This window comes from Eretmochelys imbricata, chromosome 9, assembly GCF_965152235.1.
Source record: "Eretmochelys imbricata isolate rEreImb1 chromosome 9, rEreImb1.hap1, whole genome shotgun sequence".
Lineage (NCBI taxonomy): Eukaryota > Metazoa > Chordata > Testudines > Cheloniidae > Eretmochelys > Eretmochelys imbricata.
Window position 1 is genome coordinate 3,675,337 of NC_135580.1, and position 23,513 is coordinate 3,698,849.

Genomic DNA, 23,513 nt, shown 5'->3' on the forward strand with positions numbered 1-23,513 from the left:
GTGTTGTTGGGTGATTCTGAAGATGGTATTCTGGCCTCTGAGTCAGCACGGAATGAAGGGCCTAGCCTGGTGCTAGGGCAGTGATTCTCAACTCTGGTCCACCGCTTGAAGGGCGGCCAGCATGTCCCTCGGCCCACGCCGCTTTCTGAAACCCCCATTGGCCTGGAGCGGCGAACCGCAGCCAGTGGGAGACACGGTCGGCCAAACCTGCGGACGCGGCAGGTAAACAAACCGGCCCGGCCCGCCAGGGGCTTTCCCTGCACAAGCGGTGGACCAGAGTTGAGAACCGCTGTGCTAAGGGGTGCTGTGCTGCAGAACAGAGTTTTCCAAACAGTTTGTAGCACTTTTTATGAGCCCTTGCAAGTTCTGTTTGGGTCGTTACTTTCAACCTATCCGCAGTGCCCCGGCAGTTTCCAGTGGGTGTTGCTCCTCTCTTCCGGTCCTAAAATGTTGTGCATACTTGCTATATTCTACACCTCGGCGGCTTCTTTCCAGTGGCGGGAGAAGCTGTAATAACAGAATGTGACCATGTCTCCCTCTAGTGGCTGGTCCCAGGATGCTGCCATCTCACAGCTATGGGAGTTCTTCATTTCAAGGAGTAATGACTTGTGTACTTGGTGCTAATGTCTTGGCGGGGCGGGTGTGGTTCAATCTGCACTTGCAGTTCATGTGCATATGCACGAGTCACGGTTCATTACAACATGATCTCTGTAAATATGTCATAAAGCACTTTGGCACCCTCCAGGATGAAAAACATAACAGGGAATGGAAGATACTGTAACAAATCTATTGCTCTCAACAGGTCATTGTGAGGATGGTGGGGAAGGGCCTCACATCCTCCTGTTCCAAAACCAACTGTCTCACGTAAAGAGAGAGCCTCCCTTTGTTGTTAACAGTACAGAGTCTATGACACACAGCAATGCAGTTCCCTTATGCTCCATTAGAGGGCAGTGGCTCACACTAGCCAGTTTGCGATGCTATTACCAATGATGAGCCCTCTTTAGCTTATGGAGCATCTTAATGATGTCTCTTTTAAAAGAAAACTTGGTGACAAACAATGAGCAGATCATGGTTAAGTATCATAACTACGCACAAGTGCTGCATTGCACCCGGAAGTGATTTGATCTGACTAACACTAAGAAACGAGTGACCCTTGGCTCCTAACGTTTGGGACTTGCCAATAACCTGAACAGTCTTTTCCTATTGGGAGCTCTAGGTGTTGCCAACAGGGGCAGTGCTGCTGAATACCCCAGGCCTCTCTGTGGGATCCCATGTGCAGCTAGCGGAGAGGGCTGCAAGAGATATACAATGAACGTCCTTCTTATGAAACATTACCTTTCGGAGACTTTTATTTTCATGTCTGTGATATCGTCTGTATTTTTTCCATCAACAGTCCACCAGACCTCCGTTTGGGAGTCCTTCAGAAAGGTGAAGTAGACTTCGCAGGGCAGAACAAGGTCGGCACCTAGGAGAAGAGGATTAGGGTGGACGCAGCAGCTTCTGCTTTCCAGAGCCTCTTATAGCCCGAGTTTAAATGGAAATGAAAAGGAACAGTCACAAGAGTGAAATGTCTGCAAGCTGCATAGAAGCTTTTTCAAAACACCATAATAGAGGCTCAAACTAAATGTACACTGCAAATAAAAAATACAGTAAGAGGACCAAAAAAATGCCACCATGGCTAAACAACAGAGTGAAAGAGGCAGTTAGAGATCAAAAGATATCCTTTAAAAACTGGAAGGCAAATCCTATTGAGGGAAATAGAAAGGAGCATGAACTCTGGCAAGTCAAGTGTAAAAGTATAATCAGGCAGGCCAAAAAAAGATTCTGAAGAGAAACTAGCAAAAGACACAAAAGCTAACAGGAATGTGGCCAAAATATATTTTCAAATGTCTGATAACTGTAACAGTGGGAATATTTCACTTTTGTTTTACAAATAAACAGTAAATAAACAAACAAATCTCTCCCTAACCAGGTACTTAAGTGATTCCTACCACCACGTTGTACGTGCCTGTGATGGGGTCTTCACCCCACACTGCCCCTGAAGGGGTTAATGTAGGCTAAGAAAGGGGCCAATCAACCAGCCAAGCCACAGCTGAGGGCAATCAGGAGGCTGAAGTAACCCCCTGACTGGATGAGGAAGCCCTGAGGAGGAATGGGCTGGGTTCATAAAGGCAGGAAGCTGATAACAGAGGGGGCTGCAGGGAAGCAGCCTGCAGTCACTGCCAGGGGGAAGGGAGGTGTGTTTGAGGGCTACAGAGGCAAGTAGCCTGCGGTTACCCCCTGGGAACAGGGAGCTGTGGGGCTGGCAAACCCAGAGAAGTGGGGAGAGCCAGAAGGTAAGGAAGGGCTCAGGGAAAAGGCAGCAAGGTCCAGGGTGGAGCAGATTGGGGCTGCCCACTGCAGGGTCACTGAGCCGGGAGCCGGAGTAGAGGGTGGGCTTGGGTTCCCCTACCTGCCACTGGGGAAGTGGCACCAGTTGGGCAGTGAAGGGGAAGATGGCCTGAGCCCATTCTTTTGAAGAGACTGACATCCCACAAAGGGGAAGCGCACATAGTGACCTGGCCCGAGGGCCAAGTCACGGAGAAGGAGCACCCGGTCGCAGAGACTGAGAGCGCAGAAGTAGGATGTGCAGCAAGCAGAAGAAGGGGGCCCTGGACAGTGCTGGTCTCCAGAGTGGCCAGGAGGAGGCACCCCTAGCTGTGAGTGAACTCCATCACAATGGACACACACACACACACACACACAATAATTGGTTTGTTCTCAGCAGCCCTGGGAGGCCAGATGGGGCTATTGTCTCCATTTTACAGATGGGGAACTGGGGCACAGAGAGAGTAAATGACTTGCCCAAGGTCCCACAGGATGTCTGTGGCAGAGCAGGGATTGAACTCAGATCTCCAAATCCAGTCCTTCAGGACAACATCTTCCTCATTATTATGAATCATGTTTATTATTTGCAATACTGCAGCTTTCAGAAGCTGTTGGTGCCTAAGGACCAATGAAGAATGGGCTAGGTGCTGTGCAAACCCAGAGTACCAGACAGTCCCTGCCCTGCAGAGCTAGCAATCTATAGAGACCAGACACGCACAGCGCCGGGGAAGCGGGAAAACACACCAGCAGAGTGAACTATGTGAGGGTGGGTACGATTTTAGGAGGAGACTGACTAAATGGAAAGAAAGGGGTGGGGGAGAGGGCAGGTGTGGAGTGAAGATGAGCTAAGGAGACTATGTGAGGGGAGGATTAGCACAACCAGACAATCAGCACGGGGCAGAGAAAGTCCAGTCAAACCTGCAGAAAGTTCTCTGAATATCTGCAGATCCCTGCCTTGGCCGCTTCTGAGGAAGGCACGACCCCAGCTGTGCCCCATTTTACCCCCTTCTCTCCGGTGCTTTCTCTGCTTCTGAAGCTGCTCCTACCAGCTGGAGCCTGATTTCCATGTTTATTATTTCAGTAAGTCTGTATGCTCAAAGAGCCTTCTTAAGCTGTGTTCTCATGTCCCATAATTGGGCTTCGGCAATTTGGAAGCTACAGAAAAGAGAGAGAATCCCATGCTGCTTGCAAAGCAATCACGGCGCCCCATATGCTTCAAGTAAAGACACGAAGGAAAGCCGTGGGAAAGCAGGCAACCGAGATGAACCTCTGTGCTTGTTAATTACATGGCTTAAAATAATCTTCCCCATCAATGCATGTAGGCTTCCCGTGGGCAGCTACCACTGTGATTTACCTGCTTCGAGTTCGTAGATTATTTTCTCATTTGGAGAGCTAAACTGCGGTGGCATTGCCTTGGCTGGAGACCCTGCAGAACAGAAAACAGAATCCCCCCCGCCGGGGTCCCAGTTGAAAACACAGTCAGTCTTCATTAGGATTTGGAATTATTTCAGACTATCTTACAGTAACTAGCCACTTGCATATACTCTACCATCTGTGACTGCACACCAGGGTCATTCACCCCCTGCGCCCCCAGATGTGCGTACCCATCTCCCGCTGCAGTTGCTGAGAGTTGCGTGCATGTCCCAAAGGGCAGAAGTTGATCTAAGTAGAAAGTGGTCCCAGTCACACAACTTGATGCCCAATCCAGATTTTGAAAACCCCCACCTATAGGGCTATCTGGATAGATGATCTGGGCCCAGCTGCAGTCCCGAGGAATCACACCTCCAGCTAGGCCCTTTGGACTTTACCTACAGTTCAGCCTATGACACAGATTTTTCTATTACTGCTCTTTAAAAAAAAAAAAAACAACAAAAACTGGTTTTTCCTGCCAACAGTATTCTCTCCTCCTACCATGCCCTCAGTGAGCAGCTGTTACCACGTGACATAAGCATGTTCTCATGTTTACCAGGTTTTTACACTCTGCATAGTGTTTGCTGCCACATAGACTGAGGCACACTGTAGGCAGCTCTGAAGAGACAGCCTCTGCCCTGAAGATCCTATAGTCTGAACAGATGAGCCTGCCAGTTTTAAAATAGACAGCCTGAGAGAAGGCAGGAAACACACAGCAGCCACTGGAAAAACGAGACACTATTTCTAATAGTGAGTTGAGATCACCACAGACAGACTTTAACCTGTAATACACAACCGTGACAGGGGCAATGCTAGCAGAGGCCAGCCCAGATCATCTCATCCTCACTCACATGACTCACCCTGCCGGAGATGTGTCCTGGGCGTTCACATGCCAGGGGAGGCTGACCCCAGCAAACTGAAATACCTGGCGGTGGCAGATTAATTAATTCATTTATGCCAAGGAGCCAGAGGTGGGACCAATAGTCAGTCACTGATCGAGCCCGCAAGAGCCTTCTCCAGAACTTTTCATCTCTGCTGCTACAATTCTGTATGGTTTTTTATCCTCCTTACCTACTACCTTCATCCTTATGGTTCTGGTGAGGTTGTAGGTCCTTCCGTTCTCCTTGTAGCTCACAATGCAGGTGTAGTTCCCTTTGTACACACTGCGGACAATGCCAATGATGAGCGTTGGGCCCTCGGGATATCGGTCGTGGAAGCCTTTCACCAACACGCAGTTCTAGAAGCAGACAGCAAAACACTTACGCTTTTGGAACTAAAATTCAGAAACTTGTTTTCAATCCCTCTATAAAAATCTAAAGCTCTGCTCTGGTTGGAATAAGCGTAGGAGGCAGTATTTGGATTTCGCTTCAGTTCAGGCTAAGGTCTAGGTTCTATAGCATCAAAATCTCATGAGTCCAATAAGGTGAGGGGCACATTTGTCCACCCCGTGCCTCGGTTTCCCCAGATGGAGCGAGTTACTGTTCAGGAAAGATTAAGGCTGGGATAGTGAAAGGAACTGGAAGGAATCAGGCACCCAGCTCCCATTGAACTGTATGTCTAATTCCTCTTCGCCGCTCTTCCAAGCGGTATGAGTTGTTGGGGCTCTTCAGGTCAGTTTCCCATTGATGGAGAGATCACTGATGGTCCTGCCTTTCTTTAACTTCTTTTTTCACACTATAGGCACCTGTGCTGAAACAGAGAATGCCACATGCAGCCCGCAGGCAAATCCCCTCTTTCAGAAATATCAGCCAATGCCCAGTTCCCAGAGACCAACTCTGCCTCAAGAATTAGAGAGATTAAGACAGACAACAAACTCCCTTACTGTTTATAACCACTCCCCCAAAGACGCCACATCACAAAACTAACCATACAGCGCGTCTTCGGACTGTACGCTGCTCACACTGTAAGAAAGCTAACAGGTGAGACTAACAGCACCTGCTGGTGTCTCCTGCCATAACATCCCTTAAACTCCTTGGGCCATTAGGCTCTTTTAGGCTGTGATTTTCAGATTTTCAAAGGTGCTGAGCACCCACTGAAGCCAGCTGGATCTGCAGGTGCTCAGCACCTCTGGAAATCAGCCCATAAATGCACACAGCTTAGCTAAGCAGTGAACAAAGGGGAGACTTAACTATCTACAGGTTATTTAGAGGGTATAAACACCAAGAAAGGAGAAGAATTATTTAGCTCAGTACCAAGGGGTATAATGGGATGAAATTAAAAAGGAAAACCTCTGGCTGGAGATCAGGGGGAAAGTCCCATAACGAGAGCCATGGGGCTGTGGAAACATTTACAAGGAAACGCTGGCAAGTAAAACCTTAACCATCTTTGCACTTCCAATGCTTTTAATCACTGGAGTATCTGAGCATCAACAAAACTGCAACAAAATTTTGTCTCCACCGTTCCCCCTCGTGTGTTGGGTTTTTCCTCTTCTTTCTCTCTATGAAAGTGAGTGCAGGTACTGCAAGGAATAATCTTGAAAAGGTAAGGCGATAAGAGTAGATGACCCCAGTAGGTTTATTCCATCTCTAACTTATTAGGTTCTATAAAGAGAAAGAGCTCTTAGCGATGGGTGAGGGTCCCAGAAGAAAGAAAGACATGGAAGTAAAAAAAAAAGGACAAGAAGTAAACTTAACTCTATTTACAAACTGACACCAAATTGCAAACTGACATCTTCAGCTGGCATAGCACTTTTGCTCTCAGTGGGACTATGCTACTTGATGTCAGCTGAGGATTTGACCCAAAATGAGCAACTGACCAAAAGAAATCCACAGTACAGGAACCTTAATAAGCCTTCCTCTGTCAGAAAAAGCAGGAAACCTGTCCCAAGTGCCAAGTTACAGGCTCCTTTTCAGAAAGGTTTATATCCTCTAAATAGGCTGATGATAACTTGACTGTCATAAAAGCCAAAGATTTGTACATTTTCCAAGTGATTATTTCTGAATGGTGCATTTCCAACTCAGATTTATCTTAATGTGACAGCTGAAGACAGAGGTAATATACCATTGTTAATGACTTTTACTAGGCAAAGAGGCTTTTATGGCTTGCTGTCTGGAAAATTATTTAAATGGCGCTCTTTGTTTCATTCTGCTAATTGATTGTCGATATTTGAACATCGATGGATGATACCAATTAGTCATTTAAACCACCAATATGAAGCTACTCCTCTTGGCCCGAACGAAGGGTTTTAGTTAGACCAGATACAGCTGCACACCTGCGACACCTTCCATCTATGAATCTCAAACTGCTGTACAAAACATCAGCGATTTTAGCCTCCCAGCCCTGCGTGGCTACATCTCCACTGAGCCTACCAAGGGGATTTTCTCACCACTGGCTTAGCATGCAGGAAAGTGTAGCCCAGCCCCTAACATTCTTACCACTGTGTCACCTAGCCCTGCCAGGAACAGAGCTGGACACTGCTATGTCTGTCGCTAGCCAGGGCAAGCAGAATCTCGAAAACCTCAAAGGAGACATCAAGATTTTCAAAAGTGAGGAGCACCCAACTGCAGACACCAGAAAGGGGCCTAATTTTCAGGTGGTACCTCCGGTCGGGCCCCCCAAAAATCACTCGTCACTTTCCAACCTCTTCACCTAATAGTAATAATTCAGCCATCGATGTCAAGGCGCTTTACAAAAGAGGTCAGTATGGCTAGTCCTATTTTATAGATGGGGAAACTGAGGCCCAGAGCGGGCATGTGACCTGCCCAAGGTCATTCAACAGCCCAGGAACTGAACCAAGATTTCCTGAGTCTCAGTCTACTGCCCTCTCCAGAAGACTAAACTTGAGACTAAACTCTTCCTTATTAGAACATAAGAACGGCCAGACTGGGTCAGACCAAAGGTCCATCTAGCCCAGTGTCCTGTCTTCCAACAGTGGCCAATGCCAGGTGCCCCAGAGGGAATGAACAGAACAGGTAATCAGCAAGTGATCCATCCCCTGTTGCCCATTCCCAGCTTCTGGCAAACAGAGGCTAGGGACACCATCCCTACTCACCCTGGCTAATAGCCATTGATGGACCTATCCTCTATGAATTTATCTAGTTCTTTCTTGAACCGTGTTATAGTCTTGGCCTTCACAACATCCTCTGGCAAGGAGTTCCACAGGTTGACTGTGCTTTGTGTGAAGAAATACTTCCTTTTGTTTGTTTTAAACCTGCCGCCTATTAATTTCATTTGGTGACCCCTAGTTCCTGTGTTATGTGAAGGAGTAAATAACACTTCCTTATTTACTTTCTCCACACCAGTCATGATTTTTATAGACCTCAATCATATCCCCCCTTAGTCGTCTCTTTTCCAAGCTGAAAAGTCCCAGTCTGATTAATCTAGGCCCCACTCCTGCGTCAGTGCCAGCAAGGGACGTTTCACTGCTGATTTCAAAGGGAGCAAGATCGAGGCAGCAGCTCCAGTAACTTCAGTGGAGTTGCATCAGGGAGTTTGGGGGTAGAATTTGGCTTCCTGGTTCTTAGCCCCACTACTCCCTTTCTTACCCTGTACCAGTTGACAGTTGGCGTTACGCTGGGAGGATAAAAGCCATCAATATCTGGACAAATGATCTTCTCGTTAGTATGCTCCAAATAGAACAGCTCTTCAGTAGGTTTTATTGATTGGCTGACGCAAGAAGTTTGGTCTTTCTGAACAACCTCCAGGGGAAACGCGACCTTGCTGCAATAGGTTGTGTTTCTAAGCACAGAGGAGGGAAACACAATTAGCTTGGTCTAGTTTATTCATGTGGCATTATGAATGAAATGAAATTAAAAGACACAGTTTGGGTCACAGAAATGACGGCTCTGATGAGATAGATCCAGCCTCTATTGTCGTATTTGCATGTAGGAAAACTCCAGACAGACACACTGAGACAGACACAGCAGCCGCACAGTGCATTAGAAAAACCTAAAGACTGTTTTCCCCATGCAAAGACAACTCACGTACTGCACCACCCTTTGCCAACGTAATGAAAACAACGGGGGCTAAGACGTGAAAGAGGAAGACAGACTGAGATCTCCCCTTTGTTGCTTTGGGGATGCTACATTCATTTTCTCCTGCACCTGGAGCTGTTTTTAATTCCCTGGAACTCTTTTGGGGTGTCAGGAAACTTTGGCAAATTAGCATCCAGTTGACATATTACCCTGCCTCTGAAGCCATCTCCACTTCTATATAGAGATTGCTCCTTACTGGAGGGGGCGTGTGGATTTTGCCAGTATTCTCCCCGTGGACACTCACAGTTAGCACGGAGAGGTATGTGCATTAACGTCTGCAAGGTGCGAAGCATTATTATAATATAAATGGGCTTGGCACTGAGAATTCTTGTAACTGTCACATTTTCACCATTAATTCTTATGTGATACAAGATATTAAGCGAGCAACACAATTTTCTTGTTATATAAAAGGCATTTGTGTGCCCTACAGTCTGACGCCCTCCGCTCTGCTGCGCTGCTTACCTGAGCATGCAGGTATAATTCCCAGTGTCGTTGAGAAGGGCAGGCCGGAACCAAAGGGTGTCTTTTTCCTTACTGATCCGATTGTCCGGGAGACGGAAGTTGATTGGCTCCTCCAGGTCCCGGTCCTGCCCAATCCAGTACCAGATCAGGGTTAAGCCAGCCGAATGGGCTGTACTGTAGTTGTATTTTAAGAAGGCCTCGAAGAGCGGGCATTTGATCCTAGCTGGTTCCCCGTCGTAGACCTGGATTTGTTTCATGGTGTCCACTCCCCAGTCATCACAGCGCTCTAGGGCCAGAAGGAAGAGACACCTTAGCTTTCACGTGGGCAGAAAAGAAGAGCTGCACACGCTCCTGCTCCCACTGAAATCAACGTGTCTAGCGGCGTCATTGGAGACAGAGCTGGGGATGCTGCCTTCAGAGTACTAGGCACCTGGAAACCTGGCTTCTTCTTGCTGTTCTTCCTACAATTCCCCAAGATATGCGTCCCTGCCAGGGCAACATCACAGGACGCCAGTGGGTAGAGCCAGGCTTCCCGGACAGCATGGAGAGAAATCCTACCTGAAAATGACTCCCTGATGAACTCTATGCCACAGCTGTGTGTGCATTTGTGTGGGGCGGCAGGGGCCGGGAACGTAGGGTATTTCACGGCGGTAGAATCGGTTAACATTGCCACAGGACTTAAGGGCTGTTGCTGCAGAATTCAGTGGCACTGGGCTGCCATCTACACAGCGACCTGTTTCTATTATAGTGTAGGCAAGGAAACAGGGGGGCAAGGCTGCCGGTGGAACAGCGGGAGGACCTGGCATGGGAGAAGGCACATCATACTTCTCTGGGGAGGGTGCTCCAGACCTAGGAAGCAGCATGGGAAAAGAAACAGAGCCCCGAGCTGCATTCCCATGGCCACACACGTCATAAAGCAGGATCAAGGGGGGCTCACTACAGGGTCTGCCAGAGGCAGAAGCTGGGCTGGGAGGAGGAAAGCTGCAGAGCAAACCCACATTCATCTTCCTCAATAACAAAGAAATAAAGGCAAAGCACAGGCGAAAGGTTAATTGTTCTTTAACAGGCATCTTTTCCCTCGTTTGCCTCAGCATGGAAGCTACTTAATAAAAGGGACACGGAATGCAAGTGAACCCCAAAGCCGTCGTGCTGGCTAACCACCGTCTTTCCTAATTCTCCTCTGCGAGCCGAGAGAGGCTAGCGGTGTGACAACACATCCTGCCTCAGCGGGCAGGCCCTGCACACATACGGAAAACAGGGCTGTGTCTGGTGGGAGGTGTCAGGTCGTGCAAAGCCTCCTAGTCATGCTAACCCAGAAAACCACAGTGAGTCACACAGAAAACCAAGTCAGATGCAGCAGTGCAGTCAGATACCATGACAATACACATGGGAGGGGATTTACCACAGAGCCTCTCACATGTGCAGAGATCAGAGGAGCATTGCTAGACAGAAAACCAGAGTCGTCAGACCTATTTTCTTTGGGCCAATCCTGCTGTCTCCCATTGCCTTCGAGGGATCAGGCTCTTCTGGCACATCCTCCTTCTCAAAGGGGCAGTGGAAAGTATTTTGGCCCAAAACTGACATTTAAAAACAAGGAGAAAAGCAGGGCTAACACAACCTAATGGGACAGACTTCGCAACCCTTGCACTGAGCAACAGTAGCTTGCATAACTAAGTGCTACTTAAATGTAAGAATTGAAGAATCTGACCCAATCTGAATAGAAATGTTTTTCCTGGGATTCTAAAAATGTCAATGAAAACTGAATGTGTATTCCCTTGGAATGTGAGAAACCCAAACCAGCAGGAGAAACCTAGCAAAATGGACTGTCAACAGGAAGCCAATCTGAGCGGTGTCATGTCATTCTTCAGAGTGCAGATAGCAAACGGCATAAAGGGTGAAAAGTGAAACTAGATTTTTTAAAATTATTTCCCTTTAAACTCTCTGGCTGGTGTTTTCAGAAGCACACAGCACTGGCCTAACGCTGCTTCTCGTGAAATCTGTGGTAAAACTTCTATGGGACTTCCCTGGAAACAGTCAGGCCAATGCTGAGTGCTACTGAAAACCTCATTCTGTAAGTCCAAAACACTGGCTAACCAGCATCATGGTCAAAGCTGAATGGGACAAATACATCATGGACAAGGCCAACTGTGACCAATACATTGATAAGCTACTTAGAACCATGAGGTCCAGGCTACTTGATTTATACAAGGTCAGGACTTCAGAGTTGTTAACAAAGCAGACTGCTCGGTCAGTGACTGACTGCTATATGCATGATGAAGCTTTATGCTATTTGCTTTAGGGGCATTTATTTTCACAAAGAAAGCCTAAAGCCTCATCCCAGTCTCTGCTTCCCATTAAGGGAAGGGATTGTGACCAGGGAGTGATGTTTTGGGATTAGATCAGGGGACCGTACATGAGGGCTCCCTGGGGTTCATTCTCATCCGCGCTCCATCTGCCACTGACTTCACTGTGTCCCCTTGGGCTGGGTAAGTGTCAGTTGTCTTTATTTCTTCACATGGCAGGGCCAGAGGGGAAAAGAAACCTACGTAAAAATGGCAATACTGAAGTTCTGGGCTCAAGGCCAATGAACTCCGCAATCCTGAACAATCCTTTGTACTTTGGAAGAGCTCCCAAGTCAGCACTGCCCACAGTGTGGTGGGGGGTTGGTCTTGGTGGATGGCCACGTAAAAGAGAATTGTGGTTTTCCGTGACTGTCAGTCACTATGGTAACTGGGGGGCACGGAGATGTGTTAGTGGGGCTGAGTAAATTTTCCTGACAGGTTAGGAAGGCTGTCACACATTCAGGAGTCAAGACATGCTGAGGAATCCCAATTTGGAGAAGGTCGGCTCCAAACCTCAGTGAACTAACTCGAAATGCAGCAGACAGCCATGCTGATAAATGACGGCTACACCCTACACCACAACGCAGGGGTCTGGCTTTACCTTACTTGTGAACATAGAGAGGCTGACTGCTCCCCAGCCCTCGTGGCTCCATAAATCTCGATAAACGCCCCAAGAGCGCAGGAAGGAAAGCCAAGGACCGTCAGTCTCAACTTGGACGACAGAAACAAGCATTGTATCGGACATATAAACCTTTCAGGGCATGAGACGGGCTCCCCTCAACCCCCTCCTACCTGGCTCAGGCTGCTGTGAAAGGATGTAGCCAGGCGGCCATCACCCACAGGCTGATCTGCATTTAGATTTACCACAGTGGGTGCCTTGTACCTGAGAGGTTGGGTTTTGTCTCGGAGGACATGTGAAGTGATCTCTCACGCACACGAAAGCCATTTCTTCCTCTTCAGCTGTTCAGTGTCTCTTTTCGGTCCTGCTTTGAGCAGGGGGTGGGACTAGATGACCTCCTGAGGTCCCTTCCAACCCTGATATTCTATGATTCCCAATGCTGATAATGCCCTTTGCTGCAGTGACTAGCCCGGTGCTGTCGCAGAATGATTCAGAACCAGCTGGGTTTGTCAGGCTTGGAGAGAGCTGGTTGTATCATTTGCCCAGGATGTGGGGAGATTTAATCTGTGCTGGAAACTGATCTTGATGTGTTTGCATTCAGCAGTGTTTTGTGTGCAACTCCCTGCTGCACCTCTCCCACTCCCCAATCCACTAGGCTGCATTAGAAGTTCAGAAACATATTTGCTGCCGATGCCAGCAAGCGCATAACACTTCAGTTGGCGAAGTCGGTCTCAACCAGTGACAAGGGCATTTCGTCCTTCCCTGGACGTTTCAAGTCCCGTGAATATCCTTCCACAACACAAAGGATTTCATTCTCAATACTGATGGGATAGAATCCTAGAATATCAGGGTTGGAAGGGACCTCAGGAGGTCATCTAGTCCAACCCCCTGCTCAAAGCAGGACCAACACCAACTAAATCATCCATACTACACAGTGCCACATATCCTGAGCAGAACAATGACACCAAGGAGGGCTTCGGGGATCAGTGCACGAGAACCTGCCAGAACTCAGGGTGCAAACCTCAGCTGGCAGAGCTCCACTGAAATCAGTGGAGCCACATGGGCTTACGCTCCCTTGGGCTCGGGCTTTCACCGTCCTGGCACAGGCAGTTGCCTGTCTCTGAAACGTTCCCTGCACAAATTAGACCCGTCGGGGGTAAGCTAGGTGGAATCCGCATTCGCGCTGTGGTCTGAAGGACCTGTGTAGACTTCTGGGCTTGAGCTCGAGGCCAGGCTGTAGGATCCTGCAGGGTGGGAGGCTCCCAGAGCTCAGGCTCCAGGCCAAGCCTGGGAGTCTACACAGCAATGAAACAGCCGAGCAACCTGAGCCCCGCGAGCCCAAGTGGGCTGGGCACGGGCCAGCCATGGGTTTTAATTTGCTGCGTAGACAGATCCTCAGATATCATAGCAATGGGCTCATTGTCAAGAACAAATCGTGTCAAAGCTACCTGATAGTTTTCCTTGACAGGGTAACAAGCCTTGTGGATAGGGGGGAAGCGGTAGATGTGGTATATCTCGACTTTAGTAAGGCTTTTGATACTGCCTCGCATGACCTTCTCATAAACAAATTAAGGAAATACAACCTAGATGGAGCTACTATAAGGTGGGTGCATAATTGGTTGGAAAATCGTTCCCAGAGAGTAGGTATCAGTGGTTCACAGTCATGCTGGAAGGGCATAACGAGTGGGGTCCCACAGGAATCAGTTCTGGGTAAGGTTCTGTTCAATATCTTCATCAGTGATTTAGATAATGGCATAGGGAGTACACGTATGAAGTTTGCAGATGATACCAAGCTGGGAGAGGTTGCAAGTGCTTTGGAAGACAGGATTAAAATTCAAAATGATCTGGACAAACTGGAGAAATGGTCTGAAGTAAATAGGATGAACTTCAATAAGGACAAATAAAAAGTACTCCACTTCGGAAGGAACAATCAGTTGCACACGTACAGAATGGGAAATGATGGCCTACGAAGGAGTACTGTGGAAAGGGATCTGGGGGTGATAGTGGATCACAAGCTAAATATGAGTCAACACTGTAACACTGTTACAAAAAAAGCAAACATCATTCTGGGATGTATTAGCAGGAGTGTTGTAAGCAAGACATGAGAAGTAATTCTTCTGCACTACTCCATGCTGATTAGGCCTCAGCTGGAGTATTGTGTCCAGTTCTGGGGCCACATTTCAGGAAGGATGTGGACAAATTGGAGAAAGTCCAGAGAAGAGCAACAACAATGATTAAAGGTCTAGAAAACATGACCTCTGAGGGAAGATTGAAAGAATTGGCTTTGTTTAGTCTGGAGAAGATATGGCTGAGAGGGGACATGGTAACAGTTTTCAAGTACATAAAAGGTTGTTACAAGGAGGAGGGAGAAAAATTGTTGTTCTAAACCTCTGAGGATAGGACAAGAAGCAATGGGCTTAAATTGCAGCAAGGGCGGTTTAGGTTGGACATTAGGAAAAACTTCCTGTCAGGGTGGTTAAGCACTGGAATAAATTGCCTAGGGAGGTTGTGGAATCTCCATCACTGGGGATTTTTAAGAGCAGGTTAGACAAACACCTGTCAGGGATGGTCTAGATAATATTTAGTCCTGCCCGAGTGTAGGGGTCTGGACTAGATGACCTCTCTAGGTCCCTTCCAGTTCTATGATTAAAGATGCCTAACAGAGAGAGCTGATGAAACTCTATTTCAGTCCATGGATACTCACCCTGGAGATGCCAATATAATTTAATTTTAAAATAATGCATGCAAGTATCACTATTATTAGCATTAATTTGTACTGCTGCAGACTCAAGACTGAAGCCCTGCTGAGCCTGGTGCTCTACAAACACACAGGAAGAGACAGTCCAGGTCCTGAAGAGCTAATATCTGAATTGACAAAGGATGGATGAGATACTTGTTGTTATACCCATAATAGAGCTGGCGGAACCCAGGTCCCGAGAGACTGCGTGACTTGCCAAAGATCACGCAGCACATTCATGAGAGAGACTGGAATTAGACCCAGATCTTCTGAGCCCCAGTCCAATGCCCTAAACCACCAACCGATCTCAATGTGTCAGCAAGAGGAACCATGCATGCAGAAGGGGAAAGGAGAAATGGGATGGGAGACAAAGAGAAGGAGACAGGGCATGGAAAGCCAGCATCAGTAAACACCAGTGTGTGGAACTAGCTGTTCAGAGGCTGCAGGTCCCAGGGGAGAGGCTGGTTTACATTCCTGCATGGGAAAGGGATGCGGAGCAAGCGAGGTGCAGGGAGGTGGGCAAACTTCTTCCACCTGGTGTGTCAGGAGCAAAGGATCCACCTCTGACACAGGAGGCTGGAGAGCAGAGACAAAGGTCACTCGAAGGCCACTGCACAGAATTCAATGTTCCTTGAGATAAGGATGAGACGGGAGGACTCCCTCCTTCCACAGTACTTCTCTGATGCACGAGGAAAAGCAGCTCGTATCGGGGAGGGGAGTTAACTTTGAATGGCCCGGGTTGTGGGTGTTACAGCACCGACCTCACACGCAGGGAGATTTCTTTATTATATCTTTGATCTCTTGCTTTAAAAACATGCCCCCTTGCTGTATAACGGGTGAGGAGGCTTAGCAAGGAGCCGGGACCCTGCTCAGAAGCTGAGCAAAGCTGGGGGTTTCCGCTGTGCACACAGGAAAGTGCTGGGGAAGGAGGGAAAATAACGGTGTCGCTCAACCCCCGGAAAATAGAAAATAAACATTCTGGAAATCTTTGGCAGCTTTGTTCACAACACTCCCCACACCCTCATTAGGAACGCCCCCTACGGACACAGAGCCCATCTCCTCCCCACACACGTGCACACCACACCGACAGAAGTGCCCATGCACGCACATGCGCCCAAATCTCATCAGATAGCTACACGCACAGTAAGTGGCTAGGGCACTGCACTGAGACTCTGGGGACCTGGGTTCTATTCATGGCTCTGCCACTGGCTGGCTGAGTGACCCTGAGCAAATCGCTTCCCCACTCAGTGCCTCAGTTTCCCCATTTGTAAAACAGGTAAACATGAATACAGTGATTATTGTAAGGCATGCAAGTGGCCCTAAGAAAACCTTCAGTGTTTTCTGGCAGGCTCCACATTTTTAAACTGAGCCCGACATAATAAAAATGGGGTGTGAGAGGCTTTTAAGCCTGAGGAAAACGAGTAAGTCCCCACTTTCCCATCCACTTCAGTGAGGAAATTGACACATGGACGAGAGCAGAGCAGTACTTGTTGGTTAGCTCCTGGTGTGGCGGAGAGCGCAACAAAACAACCCGTAAAAGAAGGTGGCTTGAAAGACCAGTGCAAAGCGCTCAGCCTCGGTGTACATGGAGATAATCTGATACTGACACATCACTTCAGCGTGCTAAGAAACCGGACTGAGACCTAGGGGATCCGAGGTCAGTTCCCAGCTCTGCCGCAGACTCATTGTGTAACCTTGGGCAAGTTACTTCACCTCTGTGCCCCACTTTCTCCTTCATGAAACATGGAGAGCAGTTCTTCCCTGCCTCAGAAATAACTCGTTTATCATCCTGAGGGACCCCCAAGGGCTTCACGTTCCTTCCTCCAAGGCTGAGATGCAGCCACCTCTGGAGTGGAACGCAGCAGCTATGTGCACCCAGCCACACCAGTTGAAGACAGGAAGTGAAGAATACCGTAGCCAACTGCACTTGCACTAGGTAGTCAAGGTATAATGACTTGGCCAGGAAAGCAGGGGTAACGCACCTCCTTGTTGTAAACATGCCTGGTATTTGGTGATCTCGGGATCCTCATTTTCCCACAGCTTCTCTGTAAGCTCCTGTCTCACTCAGCCTAATGCCCGTGACACCAGGCAGGAGCATTGGCCGCTCCTTGCAGCACGCTGGGGTTTCCCTGGACACCTCATGCAAGTGCAGCCCTGCTTAGCTTGTACCTTTTGACAAGGCTACTGCAACTACACCCCGGGCCGCCAAAATCCAGTTACATCTCAATGGGACCTCAGACTGCGACTAACAGGTTTTCAGTCAACAGCTGACCCGAACAGAAACAAAACACCCAAAAGAGATGTGAGACATGGAGGTTGCTGGCTGGTCTCAAAGCGTCACCCCGGCCACTCTGTCTCTTATACTTTTGGTTTATTATACAAAACTAAACCAGGGATGGGGGAAGATTAGGTGACTTGGATAATATGCTATGGAGCTTGAATCAAACGGGCCGCCAGTTCAAATCTGATTCATGTGAGGAGAGACCGAAAGCAACCATCTAACCTCGGATCAGTGACCTAAGTGAAATGGGCTTCTCCCTTCTCCTGGCCGACAGACATTCACATCATGCACACAAAAATATAAAAATATCCTCCCTCCCCCCCCTGGCAGTTGGCTCCCCCTGATTGGACATAGAGACTGAACTCCTCTCTTGTCTGCAGAAGGAATCCTGACAGCTCGGGGTTGATGCAAATTGGTAAGTACCACATGGTGGTAGCTTACTGCTCTACCTGCTTTGCAGCTAAACCTTCTGGTTCCCCCCAGGGGCATGAATCAGGCATCTTTCCCCAGCATAACTTCACTTTAAAAGTTGGGTGGGGAACAACCTAACCTCAAAGCATCATAAATAAACCTTGGAGATGAAAGCAGCTCCAGAACTGTGCTTAAAAATGGCGTAGCAGGTCATAAAAACATACCTGAGCTGGCCAGCAATTGCAACAGACAAGGGAATGGAGGAGGAGGGGCAAGGCAGGAAATATTAGAAGACGGGAGTGGGGGGCAGAGGGCATTGGGGGGCAGTTGTTCATTTAAAAAAAAACCACAAGACATTGCCATCTATTTTTCTTGTTATTTTACACCCTAAAATACGCATGCTCTGGGCTTCTGGGTCTGTCACCACCCATAGGAGAAATAAGATCACCGGAACCCCATCATTCGAGTAACAGTTGTGTAGCAGTGTTTCCTGAGAATGGATACAAAGCTTTGCCTCTTCAAAGTGTTTCACAGACAGTAATTTATTAACCCTCAGATTATGCTTGGCCACAAGTAACTACGCACCCATTCTACGGAGTGGGAGACAGACAGGCTAAATCAGTGGTGGGCACCTGCGGCCTGCACCACTTCCCGCAGCTCCCACTGACTGGGAACGGTGAACCGCGGCCACTGGGAGTTGCAGGCAGCCGTGCAAATGTAAACCAACTGTGTGGAGGCCTGCCAGCGGATTACCCTGACGGGCCAAAGGTTGCCCACCATTAGGCTAAATTGATCCTAACCCTGGTAGGAGGTTACACTGGGGATGAATTTGACCCATGGGGCCTACTTCTGGTCTCTGTTCCACTGAAAGCAGATCAGTTACAGTGGATTTACACCGGTACACTGAAGGTCTCAATTCTGCACCATTCAAGTCAACTGGAGTTTTGAAACTGATTTCAGAGGGAGCTGGATCAGGTCCTGAGAGCCGAATCTGGCACAGAGAGAGGCCAAACAATTTACACTGATTCCATACTAACTTACGATTCCCTTTAAGGTGTAAATCTGCACAGAACTTGGCCCCAAGCATCCCTGGCTTGCACGGCTGTGCTCATTCCACTCGAGCGCCCGGCCTGTTCGACAGGTAAGGAAAGGGAAGTGATTTCCTACATATGCATGATGCCGAATGGCAGTGAAGGTTACTTTTTGGACAGCATTTATTCCTCAACTCCATTCCTCAACTCTAGACAGATACTTTAAACGATCAGAGCTCAGGACAAGGCTTTCCCGTCTCTGCTGGCAGCATTACAGGCTCTTAACGAGTCCTTTCTAGTTCCCCACAACAGTAAAACTGACAATGATTTTCTCCCAATCCTCTACCCTTCACTAAGGTTGAAAGACTGTGAAGAATATGAAGGCAGCCTGGGAAGGTAAGAGATACAAATGGAACTTGCAGTAAAATCAGAGTCAAATCTGTAAAGCAATGATCAGGAGCGAATAAGGGAAAGTGGTACTCAAACACAAAACAGCCAGTATTTTACAGTGCAGAATGGGTTATGATGGCCATTATCTGGTCAGATTCTGATCTCACCTAAACTAGTGACAATCTGAGTAACTCCACTGGCCTCAGACAAGTTACTCTGGATTGACACCAATGAACTGACAGCAGAATCTGGCCCACGGTATATAGTGCTTCCATCCATAGACACCAAAGTGTGTCCCTTCCTGACATCGGTTAACTCCCTTTTAAGGCAGAGCCCAGGGGAGCTATGGATTCTCAACCCCTTTTCACAGTAGGCCCGTGGTCCCAAGGAGGGCACCCAACAGCTGAATCACTAAAATTAGTGGACACTTCTTTGAAAATTTGGACTTAAGTGTCCTCCCTAAGGGTACAGAGCAAGTCAGGGGCAGAGCTGGGCACAGAACCCTGCAGCCCTGGCTCCCAGTCCCATATTCTAAGCAGTAGATCATACTGCCCCACCTCGTAGCACCCGCTTCTGAGGTCCTCATTTTAGCAAAAGCCCGAACAAACCCAGCAACACCTGCAGAGGCAACAGGCCAGGAGCTACAAACCACGGCACCGTGGGGAATTGGATTTTGCTCACTGGCTTGGGCTTCCCAGATTCGTCACCGCAGCGAGTGGCGGCGTGAAATGCTGCAGCAATGCTTTCTGGAGCACTGCCAGGGAGCAGCACCCTACCTGAAATGGAAGGGGAGATTGTCCACATGGTAGACAGGGCAGTTTTGATTCCACAGGAGAAAGGCACGGAAGGGTGAATCCGACCCGGTTTCCCACCTACCGGGGGCATGGAGCTCTCAGGACCCACCAGAGCCAGTACAGCTCCACTGGGCAAGGGAGGGGGCCTGATTTAGGGATTCGGGGGGGGGGGGGGGGGTTATCCAAGCGCAGGCTCGGTAAATGGTGCAACGAGGCCGATGCCAACGAGGGATGTACTGAGCCTCCACTGGCCGCCTGGAATGTTCATTCTTCAATGCATTTTCCCTAATAAATCTTGCTCCCCTGTCCCTTTCCATTTTCCTTCTGTAAATCATGACATCTCTCCTTTGCCCCAGATAGGAAGCCTGAGGCCGATACAGATACAATCCCCCTCTTCATGAGCAGCCCAGCTGAATGCGAGCCAGATGCCCATGAGGATTACAACATATTTTCTGCTAGGAACATGACTCAATGAAGCTGGCATGCAAACTTGGCCCATTCAAGAAGTTCCATTCTCAGCAGCCATGACTGAGACATGAGTCATAATTCAAGGGCCAGAATCTCATGTTCCAGATCCAAACAGGAGGGAAAGATTCTCGGGTTCAATTCCCGGCCCTGCCTGGCTCATTACATGATCTCGGGCAAGTCATTTCCCACCCCCACTGAGTCTCTGTTTTACCAGCTGTAAAATGATCATGTTAATGACCAGAGTGTTATGAAGCTTGTGTTTGCAAAGCTCTCTCAGATGCCCAGATGGCCACTGCATCCAGGAATATTAAAAAACAACAACTATTTTTAAGCAATAAATCCATCCCTGCTGAGTTCAAAGGCCCAGAGATGAGTTTGTGCTTCCTGTCCTGAGTTGGAAGAGTGGAACCTAATACACTGCCTGGCATTTCCTAAAACAAAAGTTGACAGCTCTCTTACCTGAGCTGCTGCTGAGGGTGGCCAAGCACAACCATAAAGTAACCAGCAGGGGGCAGCACACTTTCATCCTGCAATACAAACACACACAAAGAAGTTCCAGTTATTTCTGAACTCTTCCATTGAAGGGAAGTTTTGTCCGTGGCAGTTTTGTTCTGGCACCTTCCAGCACCTCTGAATTTGATTTTAAGGCTTTTGTAAAAGTTTACATAGAGACACCATGGGAGCATGAGGCACCTAAGCCCAAAAGTATAGTTAGACAGTGGAAGTCAGATCTCAAGTTCAACCATTTCAGCTCAAAAAGAAAAGGAGGACTTGTGGCACCTTAGAGACTAACCAATTTATTTGAGCATAAGCTTTCGTGAGCTACAGCTCACTTCATCGGATGCAGACACGGCTGTTACTCTGAAACATTTCAGCTCAGTGTAACATTCAGAGGTAGCGTCTACACACAGATACCATGGACATCTGCCAGCTGCATGCATACAGCATGGGAAGTAAGAGAAGTCTTGAGCCTTGGCTCCAAAACCACAGTGCTGGACCTCTGTGGACTGCCAGTAGGTGACCAATCCCTTGGTGTGAACGGCTGGTGCAGGTTCAGGGCACAGGAATGTGAGCCAACCTATGCATCTGACATTTGGCATTCTGCTCTCACAAATCCTCTTGGTCATTGCAAAACAAAGTTCCCTGCAGCTCCAGGCCTTCCCAGCATGCTGAACAGAAGCTGCAGGTTATGAAAGCTGACATTTAGTAGATGCTCTAATTAGTGGGACTGAAGGCTTCGTTCGACATTCCCAGGTGCCAGGAGATCATGATGGCAGGCAGACAACTGAAGTGGCTAAGGCGAGGCTGATCAAAAAATCTGGATTTAGCTGTGCGTGTCAGTAGGGGCAATCTCTAGGAGCACGGAGCTCTAGGTAGCAAAAGTTCAGCCACCAGTGGGAGCTGTGTGCGCTTAACAACTCTGCAAACCGGACCATGGGTTTAAGGTTCCAACTTGAGGCACCTGCCCTTAATATGATTTGTCATGATGCTTCCCCTTGCCGGGCCAGCCTCTCCTAGCAGCAGAGGGAAATATGCAAGAATCCCGCGCTTCTCTGCAGTCCCAAGCAAAGGGCAGCAGGCAGCTGCCGGGCTGCAAATGCAAAGCCACCTAGCCATGATGGTACTGAACGGCTGGTCTGGCAAAAAGCCCTGCTCCACTGGCTAATAACGGAGATTAAAGCAATGCAACAGCACAGCCCTTCGCTGCCTGCTATACAGCGCTTAATGAACAACTGCAGGAGCCTACAGGGACTCTCATCTAAACAATGAGCCCTTATGCAGCCACTTTCGTGTGTGTTAAGGTCAGGGCTCTTGGAGGGATGACTCCCTGCCCACCCCTTCTCCCACCAAGCACCCTCATCTGCCCCAGGAACGCTCCCTCCATTTTCCCCAGCAAGCTTCCCCAAAGCACCCTGCCTTCCCAGCCTACTGCTTCTCCCCAAACCTCGCCTGATTTTGGATTAAGTGGAGGGAGGTTGGTGGGTGCCAGTCACACCAGGAAGCGGGCTAGCAAGGAACAGGCCGGATGATGGGGCAAGGAGTGTAAGGTTGTTTCCCCCCTGGGAGAGGGACCATCTTCTGGGTCTCAGGAAGTGGAGTTGGGAAGGTCGGATCGGGCTCACTTTGCTTACAGAAGGGATGAGGAGGGAGATGAGGAAGAACGGTTATCCATCTCCGGCCCCTCAGAAAAAATAGCAAAGATCCATAGATTGTAAGGCCAGAAAGGACCATTGTGATCATCTAGCTGACCTCCTGTATAACACAAGCCAAAGAATTTCACCCAGTAATTTCTGCATCTAGCCCATATCTTGTGGTTGAGCTAGGGCATGTTTGACATTCAATCGGCAGTTAAAGACTCCAAGTGATGGAGACTTCACCACATCCCTAGGTACATTGTCACAAGAGTTAATTACCCTCACTGTTAAAAAACATGCACCTCATCTCGAGCCTGAAATTATCTAACTCCAACTTCCAGCCATTGGATTCTGTTCTGCCTTCGTCCGCTAGAGAGCCTTCTACTCTCAGAAGACTCCCCATGGAGCACTAAGATCAATCACCTCTTCAACTTCTCTTATTAAACAGACTGAGCTTCTTAAACCTTTCACTGTAAGGCAGGTTTGCGTTGAATGTGCTTGGCTCTAGAGTTACAGAGCACTAGGGTCCTACTGATGGTCCCTAGCCAGTCCTGGGGGGCATTGCAAGGACTCATGACAAATGAGGTCCTACTCTCATTTCTCGTTGGCTGTCTCTAAACATGCAGGGAGGCACTTCCTGCTGGCAGGTACCAGGATAGTCCCCAGAGTCTGAGCACTAGAGATCAGTAAAAACCTGACAATCCAGGCATTTGTGTTTGTTTTTCATGAGCTGTTTTCTTCCTCTGGGAGCCAATTACCAGGCCTCAATAAAAATGAAGAGACCTGGTCTTCTCGTGACATTTCTGTCATCCAAAATGAAATGCCATCTGATAGCCTAATCCTGCATTGCTGCCCCGTAAATACCTGCCTGAGTCATTCAGAACAGCTCCAGGGCTAAAAAATAAACACCAGCTCTGCTACCTGCCAGCCTCCCTCACGGACAATAAAACACCTCTTTATTTGTCTTCTTTTAGGCCGGTCAGACGGAGGAAAGAGAGAGGTTGCGACTGCTCAGTTGGGAACAGAGAGCTGACAGCACAGAGGACTGGAGCTGGGAATGGCAATACACTTAATCAGAACTGGGGGCAAAGTT

The 23,513-nt window shown here is 48.5% G+C and overlaps 1 protein-coding gene across 5 annotated transcripts in view; it reads right to left on the minus strand.

Annotated features, from left to right (window-relative positions):
* The window catches only part of IL1RAP (interleukin 1 receptor accessory protein), a 61,037-nt gene that overhangs the window by 21,230 nt on the left and 16,294 nt on the right, over positions 1-23,513 (minus strand). For 4 of the 5 annotated variants that reach the window (XM_077826473.1, XM_077826476.1, XM_077826475.1 and 1 more), the window contains exons 2-7: positions 20,745-20,812; positions 9,213-9,498; positions 8,262-8,454; positions 4,849-5,014; positions 3,722-3,793; positions 1,336-1,465 (exon numbers count right to left, since the gene is read on the minus strand). In XM_077826473.1, coding sequence (XP_077682599.1) covers positions 1,336-1,465; positions 3,722-3,793; positions 4,849-5,014; positions 8,262-8,454; positions 9,213-9,498; positions 20,745-20,811 — 914 coding nt within the window. In that variant the 5' untranslated portion in view covers position 20,812. Of the gene's footprint in view, positions 1-1,335; positions 1,466-3,721; positions 3,794-4,848; positions 5,015-8,261; positions 8,455-9,212; positions 9,499-12,437; positions 12,529-20,744; positions 20,813-23,513 lie in introns of those variants that run through there. The other variant, XM_077826474.1, reaches the window with a different exon arrangement.